General features: G+C 31.3%; 2 protein-coding genes across 4 annotated transcripts; one reads left to right on the top strand and one right to left on the bottom strand.

Annotated features, from left to right (window-relative positions):
* Positions 1-10: 10 nt before the first annotated feature.
* On the bottom strand, positions 11-6,529 carry LOC128885193 (serine/threonine-protein kinase D3). 3 transcript variants are annotated; one of them, XM_054139078.1, is made up of 12 exons: positions 6,391-6,529; positions 5,674-5,955; positions 5,168-5,604; positions 4,813-5,092; positions 4,583-4,740; positions 4,401-4,462; positions 4,206-4,335; positions 3,997-4,129; positions 3,746-3,928; positions 2,930-3,676; positions 2,772-2,857; positions 11-2,700 (listed from the first exon to the last, which is right to left on the bottom strand). In XM_054139078.1, the coding sequence occupies exons 2-12, from the start codon at positions 5,936-5,938 to the stop codon at positions 2,587-2,589; spliced, it is 2,595 nt and encodes an 864-aa protein (XP_053995053.1). In that variant the 5' UTR covers positions 5,939-5,955; positions 6,391-6,529; the 3' UTR covers positions 11-2,586. The 3 variants fall into 3 exon arrangements, with proteins under 3 accessions (XP_053995053.1, XP_053995056.1, XP_053995055.1); XM_054139081.1 differs by lacking the exon at positions 6,391-6,529 and having other exon boundaries at positions 5,168-5,373; positions 5,473-5,604; positions 5,674-6,068; XM_054139080.1 differs by lacking the exon at positions 6,391-6,529 and having other exon boundaries at positions 4,206-4,329; positions 5,674-6,068.
* LOC128885191 (bifunctional glutamate/proline--tRNA ligase) lies at positions 6,448-13,515 on the top strand. Its single transcript, XM_054139073.1, has 8 exons — positions 6,448-6,562; positions 7,331-7,514; positions 7,803-7,985; positions 8,063-11,622; positions 11,713-12,114; positions 12,178-12,569; positions 12,660-12,803; positions 12,867-13,515. The coding sequence occupies exons 2-8, from the start codon at positions 7,472-7,474 to the stop codon at positions 13,030-13,032; spliced, it is 4,890 nt and encodes a 1,629-aa protein (XP_053995048.1). The 5' UTR covers positions 6,448-6,562; positions 7,331-7,471; the 3' UTR covers positions 13,033-13,515.
* Positions 13,516-13,536: the final 21 nt, after the last annotated feature.

Below are 13,536 nucleotides of genomic sequence, written 5' to 3'. Positions count from 1 at the left end.
AATCTGTTACAATTTACTACTGTCTTTCTTTTAAGTACTTTTCGTCGGTTAATCATATAGCTACGAATATCGTAAACTTAGTTTAAAAAAAAAACGCATCATTAGTTCTTCTAAAATTGTCTATGCCAAAATTTAAAAAATATTACGCAATCGAAATCTTAAAAATATATACAAATAATTATTTCTGCATAAATTTCGTAATAGACAAAACAAATATGTATAGAACACATCTTATAAAGAAAATCTTGCAAACGCATGCCACAGATATAAAATATATTATGTATCAAATTATTATCGATACCGCATTTCATCAACAGTTTAAGTATAATAATATCTATTGACATTGCACAACTTTTTCTATGCGTAATTAAAAGTATATGTCTTGAAAATTTATTATAAAATATAACATGTTTTCGTATCTAGACTTATCACACCAACAGTATTGACTGCTCCAATCTAGCTCTTTAATTTTATGATTGTATCTAATACAATATTTCATAATTGTAAAGATAAATACTTTAATAAGCACATTGTAATTACGTACGATACAACCAAAATAATCCTTTTACGATAAAGTTTAAATAATATAGGCCACGTATCGTACACCGTGTTACACTCATTGTTATATTAATTTTGTGTATGTGCGAGTGTCGGTATGTGTAAAAAATCGAACATAAAATAGAATAATTAATCAAATATTTCGTGATTACAAATTTCGAATTAATTATACGTTTGAGATTAAGTTACCTAACTAATGTATAATTTTAATATAATAATTTTCGTTACAACGCCAGATATCGCTACTCAAGAGCAACTCAGTCTTCGTAAGATTTTATATCTGTTTTTATTTGATTTTTGAATTTAAGATAAATTGTTTGTATTCAATATGAATTTTCTACTTTCGCATTATGTATGTAACTCATCCTATCACTATAATTCACTGTTACTAGTAAGTAGAGACATTGCAAAGACATTACTATAATAAAAGATATTAAAAATGATCATGTTAATATTATAATTATCGTCTTACTAATTTTGTCAAGATAAATTTAATTACCTAGTTACTTACTATATATTTATTCGATTTTAAAATACTACATTGCGGAAAATATTAACTTCAAATAGCAATAGTGCACGTAAATATTATACAACCATTTCGTACAATTATCATTTTTCAATCATCATTATCATTTCATAAACAAATATAATAAACGGAATAAACGCATTAAAAAAATATGCATGAGTATATATAGTTCATCAGATATCAGTTTATCTTTTCTAAGTCGTTTCTGGAATGTTCTTTGTTTCAAATAATAGAATAATTATCGTAAAAAATGTCGGTCAACAACAAAATAGAAAATTCAATATATCTAAAATAACTTGTCGAGCAATAATCGAAGAGATTCAACAATTTTTGCTTACTAGTTTACAACACACAATTTATCACAATAGCGATTATATTTATGATAAATTTCCAATTATCTGAAATGCACTTATTTAAGTATTAACTTTTTTTCCTCTCATAGAGATGAATATTCGCATAATTCATTGTATTATATAAAGTTGGAAGCATTAGAAGACTACTGTTTATTTATATTATAAATACTTTGATCTTATTTAATATTTTTTATCACACAAGTGTAAGTAATTCAGAATTTATTGTTATTTATAGATTCTTCTAGCAAATTTATATTATTGAGAAAACAGACACGATTTATAGACATCGAAGCTTTTAATTCTAAAATCAGACACTTTTTAGAGAAAATGCGAAAAAGTTACTTTGATTTTATGCGAAACAACTTTGTATAGATTAGTCTTATCTATGAAAATCTAAGAGTTTCAAGGTACCTTCCAGTACCTTCTATAATAATCTAACCCTACTATTAATTCCAGAGAAATTCCAAAAGATTTACGTACTTCCACTAAGTTTAAGCAATATTTGTGCATTTGTAAAACATGCTATCATTTGAATTCTATATCAAGCTGAAAAATACTTTGTATCGTTTATATTAAGAAATTAGCTCTTATATACTATTTATAAAATGTTATTATGCGTTAAGAAATATATTTAAGTAATAAAAGAGCATTAAACAATTACTTATACCTTAATAAAAGAAATAATTGTTGTAAATGTTACTACTGTATTATGTGTGTAGCATATACTGAAGTATATTTTGTTATTTGTTAATTGTAATGAAATTTCACAGTATTGAAACATATTCAAGTTTGGTATTAAAGTTCCTCTTGACATTTTTATATAAACATTGCTGCTGCTTCTTTCTACAATTTTTTACTCAATGTGTGTTATCTTACATATTGCAGTCTGATCGACATGTTTATAATTAAGTAAGATTCTTATTTTCTATATAAAATATCTTGGAAGATACGCTCACCAATGATGTGTTGATTATTATCGATAATCTAACATTTGAAATGAAAGATAAAATTGTACTCCCTTTTGTATACTTGTTCAAGTCAGGCACGAATAAGACGCCGCAATGTGGCTCGAGCACTGCGAGCCCAGCCTTTATGTATCGACAAATTATTTGGCAATGTTTCGATGTTTAAAATAGGCGGAGAGTTCTGTCATGTGCGCTGATTACTATACGCTAGCCACCGAGCATCATCGCTTTCGTGAGTCAAATAACGATATCCTACTTTTGCTTCTAATTCTTGTAAATCGCACCATGTTTGATAATCCTAGAAAAAAAGGATAGTGAAAAATTAATCTTGTATTATGAAACATTATTCATAATTTTGCAAATACTTACTTGAAGCCACGTATGTTGCAAACTCTTATCTACAGTATAACGTTTTCTTTGCTTAACTTGTAACAAATTATTAATTAAGTCAATTGCTGCAAAAAGAAAATGGTTTTTAGTATCATAGAATATTAAAAGGGTTTATTCCGAAATATTAAATTACACACCATCGGAAGATATCTCTTGCCAAGGAATAGGTGGATACATGAAGGCAGCATTTTGAATTTGTTCGTTAATGTCTTCTTCCTCGTTGAATGGGAATGTACCGCTTAAAGACACGTAAATAATCACACCGACGCTCCACATATCTAAAGATCGATTGTAACCTTTATTTCTTAAAACTTCGGGTGCTAAATATGCTGGAGTGCCGACAACACTTCTTCTAAAGCTTTTTTCTCCTATAATTCTTGCGAAACCAAAATCGCACAGTTTTACTTGTGTGAACTCACTGTCGCTGCTTAGCAAAACGTTTTCTGGCTTTAAGTCGCAATGTACTATATTCTTGCTATGCAAATGTTTCAACGCTACCAATATTTGCGTAATTAAGAATTTAGTTACTCTTTCGCTAAGACGGCCACGTTCCGAGCTCAGTATCATTTCTAACATGTCGCCTTTCAATTTTTCCATAACGACAAATATTCGTTCGGGAGTTTCAAACATTCGCTCTAAATTAACAACTCCGCTATGCGAAAGATTCTGCAAAATAGCAACTTCATTTTTGAGTTGTGCTTCTTGCTTCGTAGGAAAACGTAACTTATCGATAACTTTTATGGCAACTGCTCGACCGCTTTTACGATGAACACCTCCGTACACAGTACCAAACTGACCAGAGCCCAAAACTTCATCTGGAAAGATCTCGTATAATTGAGACATATCTGTAATATTTTCCTCTGGTTCCGTAGATTGTTCCTGATCTAAAATAATAATAAGATGAACGTAAAATTATTGTATGTGTACATAATAACAAATGAAAAAGTACATACTGCTTGATATAGTGGTTACAGGCATAAGAGCTTGTCTAATACTAGTTTCCCATGATCTAGCTATATGAGCTCCAATACCACTTTCTGGAGGAGAAACTTGACTGCAATTATCTCCATACGAAGTATCTTCTCCGACGTAATAATCAATATTGGCAGTTTTTAACTCAAAACAATGCATTGTGTCTAAAATATAGTTAGCATTCTAAATATTTTTAATACAAGGAGTGTTAACGTATTCATTATATACATACTCGAACGGGATGTCTTAGCAGTTTCGATTGATAATATTTCAACTAATGGAATTTCTTTGTAATACTTGGAACTACTTTCACTTTGAAACAACGTTATGGCTTTTGTATCGAGACGCCAATAGTGTTTCTTTCTCTGCAAATATCTAAATTTAGTTTTGCGTCTATTTTTAATGTAACTATTTTTATACGTATGCATATTAATTATTCACCATTGGATCACGATTTGTAAAATGTACCATCCAACCCTCCTTTAACACTTTCGAACCACGTCGTTTCGTATGTTTTACGCTTTGCACTATACGCATTAAAGGAATATTATTGCTTGGTGTGGAACTGCAACTATGAAAATGAAGTTTAGTAATAAATTTATATATCTAATAGTTGATTAAGATTATATAATTTACCTCGATGGTCTTGATTTTTGAAATTCGTCGTAAATAATATCATCATTGCTTGGAATTTGATCCTGTAAAAATAATCTAAATAAATATTATTAAAATATTTTTTAAATTAATAAATTATTAATAGTTATATAACACGACGATTTCTGTTTATTTAACATTTTCTATTATAAAAATATTTTTACAGTATAATCCTCAGATGCCTTTGGTTCATCTCTTGTGAATGAGGAATGTTGAGGGGGTGATGGAGATTCGGCATCGCTATCACCGTCACCTTCTTCGTTTCTACCATCGCATTTACCTTCAGGTTCACTGCCAACACCGCTGTCTGGATATTCATTACCTATACAATCATTTTCATTAGAGAAATTATCATCTAATTAATACTAGATAATCAAATGTAAATAAACGGAACCTGTATTGTCGCGTGGATTTTCTCCTGTACAGTCTTTAGGTATTTTTTCAATACACTTCTTGTGTGCATTATACTGACAATCTTTGCACTGTAGGCCTTGTTTAAATAAACCTCTTAGTAACTTTTTACAGTGTCCGCATACAGTTGGTCTAGTATACGTGTGTACTACAAACGTATGCGGAATCTTTATACGTGCTGCAAGTTCTCGTTCAACCCATACAGGTCTTCCGCCTAGCGAAGGAGAGCGGGACTGTTTTGGAGCCATTATACTTGGTATTGTCTGAATATAGTAAATTGTTACATTAATACAAACGACCTAAGTAGATCGCAAATTACATATTATATAAAATCTTACCAAAGTACTATTATTTTGGCTCACATTCGGCGTATTATTTGTACTATGATTATCATCGCTAATGCTGGTCAAACTACTAGTAGATCCTTGACTCGGGGATCTGGGTACATTCAGCATTGCTGAACTACGCCTTCTCTGACTGACATCATGTGAGCAATTATTAGGAATCTTAATAACGCATCTTTTGTGATAATTCATTCCACAACCTGAAAAGTAAAATGTATCGAAATTATTGTGTCCATTAGACAATACCGCTTTAATTAACCGACACGATGGAATCATTATATTTTGTATTATATATGTACCTTCACATTTTAAACCTTGCCGAACAAGACCAAATAACATTTCTCCACAAAAATCGCAGAATGTTGGAACTTTATATGAATGAACTGTTAAAGCATGAGGACGAATGGGAACTTCTTCGTTTGGCACTTGTGCTAGAACAAATAACCACTTACATTATAAATGAATCCACTTATATAATATAATATAAACACAAAATTTACCAGTTAAGACAATTTCCACTAATGTTTCATCTACAACTTCAGTTGCATTAGTTATGAGTTGTAGAATATTAGTGGAATTATAATCATGTTTAAATAAAAGCAATCGTTCGAACAAATGATTTAAACCGTGCTCTGGACACTTGGCATTTATAAAGTCACAGGCAAATTCTTTGAGGACCTTAAGAGTTAACGTGCTGCTGTTAACTGTAACAGTGTCACGAGTCAAACCAAATTGAAATAAGAATGTTACTTCTGGTCCCTCCATGTTATCTGTATTATTATCTGCAATTCATAAATATATTGATAAATTAGTTCATTGAATTAATTTATTGGAAAATCAACATATTTATAATACGATTTCATTTTATAATAACAAAACAAAAATATCTCCAGTATTAAATAAATATTTATTGCAATTATTATAAATTCATTTCTCCCTTTAAATATATAATTATTATTAACAATGTAAGTCATGCATATGCCGACACATTTTCCTTTTATCCGAAGTTATTAACGCACAAGTCGAAATGCATAAAATTAGAGATTAGAAAATCATTAACGAATAATAAATTAATAATTTGTAATGACGAATATATTTGAAATTCAAGATGCACTCGACCATACGAATGTTCAGTACACAAAGGAAGAAAAAAAAAAAATAGAAGCACCTACGAAATAGTGCGATCGTTTCGTTTAAACGCAAATTCTATTACGTACATTCGAGTTAATCGGCGGAAGATGCTGTTATCAAGGTAGCTGCTTTTTTTCCGATCAAATTAATGTCGACAGAACATAATTAGCGTGATAACAGATCCCACAAGTGTCACCGAGTACCATCAAATCCATGCCTGACACACATTCGTTGATGACATTTTACAGTTATCTCCAGGTAACCGACCCACCTTCGAGTATACTTCTCTGTTGAATATTCTTGGGTATCGGAACGCGTACGTAGGCGTGGATTAAGTTAAGCAAATTAACGATTCACATTATCTCAAACATTCGATAACGGTTCTCTAAAAAATAATACATACCATACGAAAATTTTAAATAAATCAATGAATCTATTCTTTCATACACGTATTCTAAAAAAATCTAGTCCCATCCACATGTTACCATGGATTATTAAAAAGAGGATTGACATTTCGTTGAGAGATCGAAGGAAACTAACTGCATAGGGAGAAACAACGAAGAAAGCGGGAAGAATGATATTTGATGTTTATATTTATATTTAAATAAAATATTAAATTAATATCAATGTGTTACATGACTAACATAACTCAGAAGAAGCTACATGTATATAGATACTATAAGATACACGATAGACGATAAGATATTTATTAACTTAAATATTTTATTTATTGAATTAAAAACCATTGATTTAGTACAATAAAAATGTATATACGTATGCTATGTACACTTTTTTAAATATATATAATATATATATACTTATAAATATCTACAAAATAAATATATAAAATTTGTAAAATATTGAGGTTAAGTATGTATATATTTTGGGATTATCTGAAACAATAAACAGAACTATAGTATTTTTAAAAACAGGATCGTGTTACAAATATCGATTCGATGTCTTATTCTTTTATTTAAATTGAATTATATATATGTGATACATATACAAATTCTATTTAATATATAGGGACACGATAGGGTACGGTAAGATACGATAAAACACGATTGGATACGATTGGGCACGTGGAGTTGCATGGAACAATTTTAACTTACGTGAACATATTTATGGATTTTACTGCATATTTAAATTGAATACCAACTTATAAAAATGACTTACAAACTTATGATTAATTCGAAAAATCCTCCGACAGGTAGGTTACATTGTAACGATTATCATTTCGAAACTCAAATGATTACATTAAATTGTTTCGAGTGCAATTTTTAAAACAGATGTTGACCATTTTGTCGATTCAAGTTAAGAAAAAACAATAAAATCTTGCTTTTTTCAACTAAGTTTGATTCTACTTTGTTTCTTTATATCCACTTATATCTGTAACAATAAGTTATGTATTTAGTTGTAAAGTCTGATGTAATCTGAAATAAAATATCGTATTGATATGTGTAAAAGAAATTAGTTTAAATGTTTTTAATTCATACAGATGCATTAATAGTAGCAGAAGTAATTAAATCTCAAAATAAAGAAAAAATTGAGGTAGTCTGGTGCAACGATTGGAAAAGTGATGGAAATGTTCGATTAATGGATAGCCAGGGTAAAGTACTGGGTGAAAGAAGTAACGATGTTGGTCGTTACTTTGCTAGAACTACCCATACAGATCTTTATGGTAAGTCTACATATATTTGATTCTTTTGTTTTACATATACAAATTTATCATTTGTTTCTATTGTATATATAATTTAGGTGGTATCAATCCTCGTGAAAGAACTGAAGTTGATCATTGGTTGTCCTTTGCAATTGGATGTTCTGAGTCTCTTTCTTTAAAAGAGAATGCATTGCAATATTTGGATAATGCATTGATGACAACCACTTGGTTGGTCTCCAAAAAATTAACATTAGCTGATATTCATGTATTTTGTATTCTTTTAAACAAACAGTTTTTGGCAAAGTTTGAAAAGCAATTTGCCAACATAACTAGATGGTATAAACAGATCCTTTCATTGTCTGTTGTTGAAGAGGTTTTGTCTTCGATTAAAAAGAATGCTATAATGTCTGCTCCAAGTGATGTGAAGTCTGAAAAAACTAATGGTAAGCAGGGACAAACTGGACAAAGAAAACAAGAAGGAAAATTCATTGATTTACCTGGAGCAGAAATGGGTAAAGTTGTAGTACGTTTTCCTCCTGAAGCAAGTGGGTATCTCCATATTGGTCATGCCAAGGCTGCTTTGTTAAATCAGTATTATGCAGAAGCATTTAAAGGGCAACTTATTATGAGATTCGATGATACAAATCCTGCAAAAGAGAATGTAGAATTTGAGAAAGCTATTCTAGAAGACTTAGAATTACTGCAAATTAAGCCAGATCGATTTACACATTCGTCTGATTACTTTGATTTAATGCTGCAGTACTGTACTAAATTAATAAAAGAGGGAATGGCATATGTTGACGATACTAATCCTCAATTAATGAAGGAACAACGCGATCAAAAATTAATGTCGTCAAATAGAAATAATTCTATTGAGAAAAATCTTGAGAAATGGAACGAAATGCAGCAGGGTACGCCTAAAGGTCAAGAATGTTGCGTTAGAGCAAAAATTGACTACGAATCGGCAAACGGATGTTTACGAGATCCAACAATTTATCGATGTAAACCAGAACCGCATCCTCGAACGGGAACAAAATACAAGGTGTATCCAACATATGACTTTGCTTGTCCTATTGTTGATGCTATCGAAAATGTTACGCATACATTACGTACAACAGAATATCACGACAGAGATGCTCAATTCTATTGGTTTGTCGATGCCCTGGGATTGAGGCGCCCATATATATGGGAATACTCACGCTTGAACATGACTAACACAGTTTTGTCTAAAAGAAAATTAACTTGGTTCGTTGATAGCGGCTTAGTCGATGGGTGGGACGATCCACGTTTCCCAACAGTGAGAGGTATTTTGAGGAGAGGAATGACTGTTGAGGGATTAAAGCAATTTATTATTGCGCAAGGTAGTTCGCGATCTGTCGTTTTTATGGAGTGGGATAAAATATGGGCATTTAATAAAAAAGTGATCGATCCCATTGCGACTAGGTATACCGCTATGGATTATGATAAACTCGTACCGGTACACATAGACAATGTGAAGGAAGACTGGTTAACTGTACAAAATCATCCAAAAGATCCATCAAAAGGTACTAAACAAGTGTTAACAAGTTCACTGTTGTACATAGAAAGAGATGATGCAGATATGCTAGTCGAAAATCAAAACACAACTTTCATTAATTGGGGCAACATATTAATAAATAAAATTGAAAAAGAAAATGGCGTTGTTAAGAAAATATTAGCGCAATTAAATTTAGAGAACAAGGATTACAAAAATACATTGAAAATTACATGGTTAGCGATATCTTCCGATGAGACTGCTGATGTTAAAAAAGTTAATTCGGTTCCATGTTATGCTGTTTACTTTGATCATATTATAAGTAAACCAGTTTTGGGAAAGGATGACGACTTCAAAAATTTTGTTGCAAAAGATACAAGAAGGGAGGTGCAAATGCTTGGAGAAGAGGAATTGAAACGCGTAAAGAAGGGAGAAATAATTCAATTACAAAGAAAAGGATTCTTTCGATGCGATGTCCCTTACGCGGCAGCTAGTCCGTTTTCTTCCAGAGAACAACCCTTAGTTCTATTTCATATACCGGATGGACATACTCCTAATGCTGTAAAAACTGCATCTATTACTGTACCAACAACTTCCACAAAAGAATCCTCTCAAAAAAATGGCGCAACACAAGACGCGAATGTAATCAATGAAAGTATTGTTGCCCAAGGTGAGAAAGTTCGTAATCTAAAATCCCAAAAAGCAGATAAAGCTGCAATTGATACAGAAGTAAAAATCCTTCTAAGTTTAAAGGCTGATTATAAAAAATGTACTGGAAAAGAATGGACACTAAGAATGACTCCAAATAAATCATTGCAAACGACACCTGTTAACTCTGATAAAAACAAATTATTCAAAGACATTATACAGCAAGAAAATGAAATTAAAGAATTACAGCTAAAGATAAACCAGGAAATGCAACGTCTTTCAAAATTAAAGACCGAGTATAAAAATAAAACGGGTACTGATTGGGCAGAAATAGAAAAGAAAAGTGTATCTACAGAATCGAGTGTTAACAAATTACTTAATGAAATTCAAAAACAAGGTGATAGAGTAAGACAATTAAAATCCTCAAAAGCAGAGAAAAGTATCGTCGATGATGAAGTAAAGAAACTTCTTGCTCTGAAGTCAGATTACAAATCTATGACTGGTCAAGACTGGAATCCATCTAGCGCTACTATGTTAACAACATGCGATAAAGTAACAGCTGTTACAACAAATAAAACATCAATTGATGGCGAACAAATATCTAAGGAAATAGAAAAACAAGGGGACAAAGTAAGGCAATTGAAAGCGTCGAAAGCACAAAAAGATATAATTGATCAAGAAGTAAAGTTACTTTTAAAATTGAAGGCTGATTACAAAGCTGCAACTGGCGAAGCGTGGAAGCCGTGTGCTACTCCGCCAACTAATGCGAAAAATAAGGAAGAAAATAATATTGATCAACTCTCTGATAACATACAGAGTCAGGGAAATAAAGTAAGACAACTGAAAGATTCTAAATCAGACAAAAGTCTTATTGATCAAGAGGTAAAAATTCTTTTAGATCTGAAAAATAATTATAAACAGTTAACTGGACAAGAATGGAAACCACAAAAGTCTGATGTGTCATCTAAGAAGAAGAAAAAGGAAGATACTTCTAAAACTGAAAAACAGAAGAATGTTTTAAACAAAGAAATAGTTAAAGCTGAAGGTATGAAAGATCCGGATGCTGGAAAAACTGGAACAAGATTAGGAATGGAAGTAAAGAAAGAAGAAAATTTCTTTGAGTGGTATTCTCAAATTATTACTAAAAGCGGTATGATCGAGTACTACGATGTATCAGGCTGTTACATTCTTCGTCCGTGGAGTTTTACCATTTGGAAAGTAATAAAGGGATTTATCGATACGGAAATAGAGAAATTAGGCGTCCAAGAATGCTACTTTCCTATTTTCGTTACACGAACAGTATTAGAGAAAGAAAAAGCACATATAGCAGATTTTGCACCTGAAGTTGCGTGGGTCACGAAATGTGGAGAATCAGATTTAGCAGAGCCTATTGCTATAAGACCAACATCAGAAACTGTAATGTATCCAGCTTATGCCAAATGGTTAAGGTCTGATACCGAGCTACCCCTAAAACTTAATCAGTGGAACAATGTAGTGGTAGGTATTAAATGAAATCTATCGAAGAAGATATTGACATTTCGTTAAAAAGTCAATATAATGAAATATATTCACTCTATTTTATTACAGAGATGGGAATTCAAAGACCCTAAACCTTTCTTACGTACGAGAGAATTTTTATGGCAGGAAGGACATACAGCTTTTGCCACTAAAGCTGAGGCGGATGAAGAAGTTATGATTATTTTAAATATGTACGCGCAAGTGTACGAAGACCTATTAGCAGTTCCTGTTGTTAAAGGCCGTAAAACTGAAAAAGAGAAGTTTGCCGGTGGTGACTATACTACGACCATAGAAGCTTTTATCTCAACGAGCGGTCGCGCGATACAGGGAGCAACGAGTCACCACCTCGGACAAAATTTCTCTAAAATGTTTAATATCCAAATAGAAGGCGCTACAGATGGAGATGAGAAAACATTTGTTTATCAAAATTCATGGGGATTAACGACTCGAACGATTGGAGTCATGATAATGGTATGTAGTCCTTTATCTTAATATAATATTTGTGCATAAAGAAACTTAACATTTTATTTATAGATTCATGGAGATGATAAAGGTTTAGTATTACCACCAAAAGTAGCTTGTATTCAAGCTGTCATAATACCCTGTGGAATCACGGCAAATACAACACCTCAACAAAGAGAATTATTATTTAACGAATGTAACAAATTACTAGATGAACTATCAAAAGATAAGACGCTCAGAGTAAAAGCTGATTATCGTAACAATCGTACCCCTGGTTGGAAATTTAATCACTGGGAATTGAAAGGTGTACCTGTAAGAATCGAATTAGGTCCAAAGGACCTGGAAAAGAATCAAGTTACATTTGTACGCAGAGATACTTCGGAAAGAGTAGTTGCAAATAGATTGAAAGTGCTTACCGCATTACATGAATTATTGACTGATATCCAATCAACCCTACTGGCTAAGTAAGTACATTGTAGCAAAGTTTTATATACAATCATTATTAATAATAATTTGATTCATTATTATAAAGTGGTTAACATTCTTTTTAACAGAGCAAGAAAAGATTTAAACGATCATATCAAACGCGTAGATACTTGGATTGACTTTTGTTCTGAACTTAATAAAAAGAACATATTGTTATCGCCGTTTTGTGGAGAAATGTCTTGTGAAGATAATATTAAAGCTGACAGTGCACGGTACATATTAAAGCAGGTTTTTATATTAATAATACATGTTTATATATATGTATATATTTGTAGGGATGATATAGGAGAGGAACCTGGAACACTATCAATGGGTGCAAAAAGTCTTTGCATACCATTTCAACAACCATCCTCATCAATACCTCTTGATAAACAAAAATGCATCCATCCCAGCTGCCAGAACAAACCGAAATTTTATACTCTTTTTGGTCGTAGCTACTAAAATCGTTTTACGACAAGACTTCGAAATAATTAACGCAATAAAAATTACTTCGAAGTGCCACGTTTGTAGTATATAATTTCAGTGAAACATTTCCTATATTTTTTAACCTAAAATTAATGGTATATAAAGTTTGTTTTAGTTTTGTTTTTTGAGGTTATGTATTTATTTGTATTTTTTCAACGCTGATCGAATAAGAATATGTTCCTTTATAAAAATTTACATTAAAAGTGGTAGTGTTTCTTTTAATTCGTTGTAAAATATTTAGACAAATTTCAGCACTACACTGCCTAACTTAACACGTCATATAAGAATCTTAAAACTACTTTAAACATCTACACTTATATTTATTTTTTATCTTAAATAAATATGTAAACGTTTAATTAAAAAATGTACACCATATTTAAAATATTAAGAATTAATATTTATATTATGTTTCAATACTATTAATTACATTAGAAATATAAAGGAGAATTTTATAAATTATATACATTAATATGTTCACTG

This window comes from Hylaeus volcanicus, chromosome 2, assembly GCF_026283585.1.
Source record: "Hylaeus volcanicus isolate JK05 chromosome 2, UHH_iyHylVolc1.0_haploid, whole genome shotgun sequence".
Taxonomy (NCBI): Eukaryota; Metazoa; Arthropoda; class Insecta; order Hymenoptera; family Colletidae; genus Hylaeus; species Hylaeus volcanicus.
This window is presented reverse-complemented; position numbering and strand designations above follow the sequence as displayed.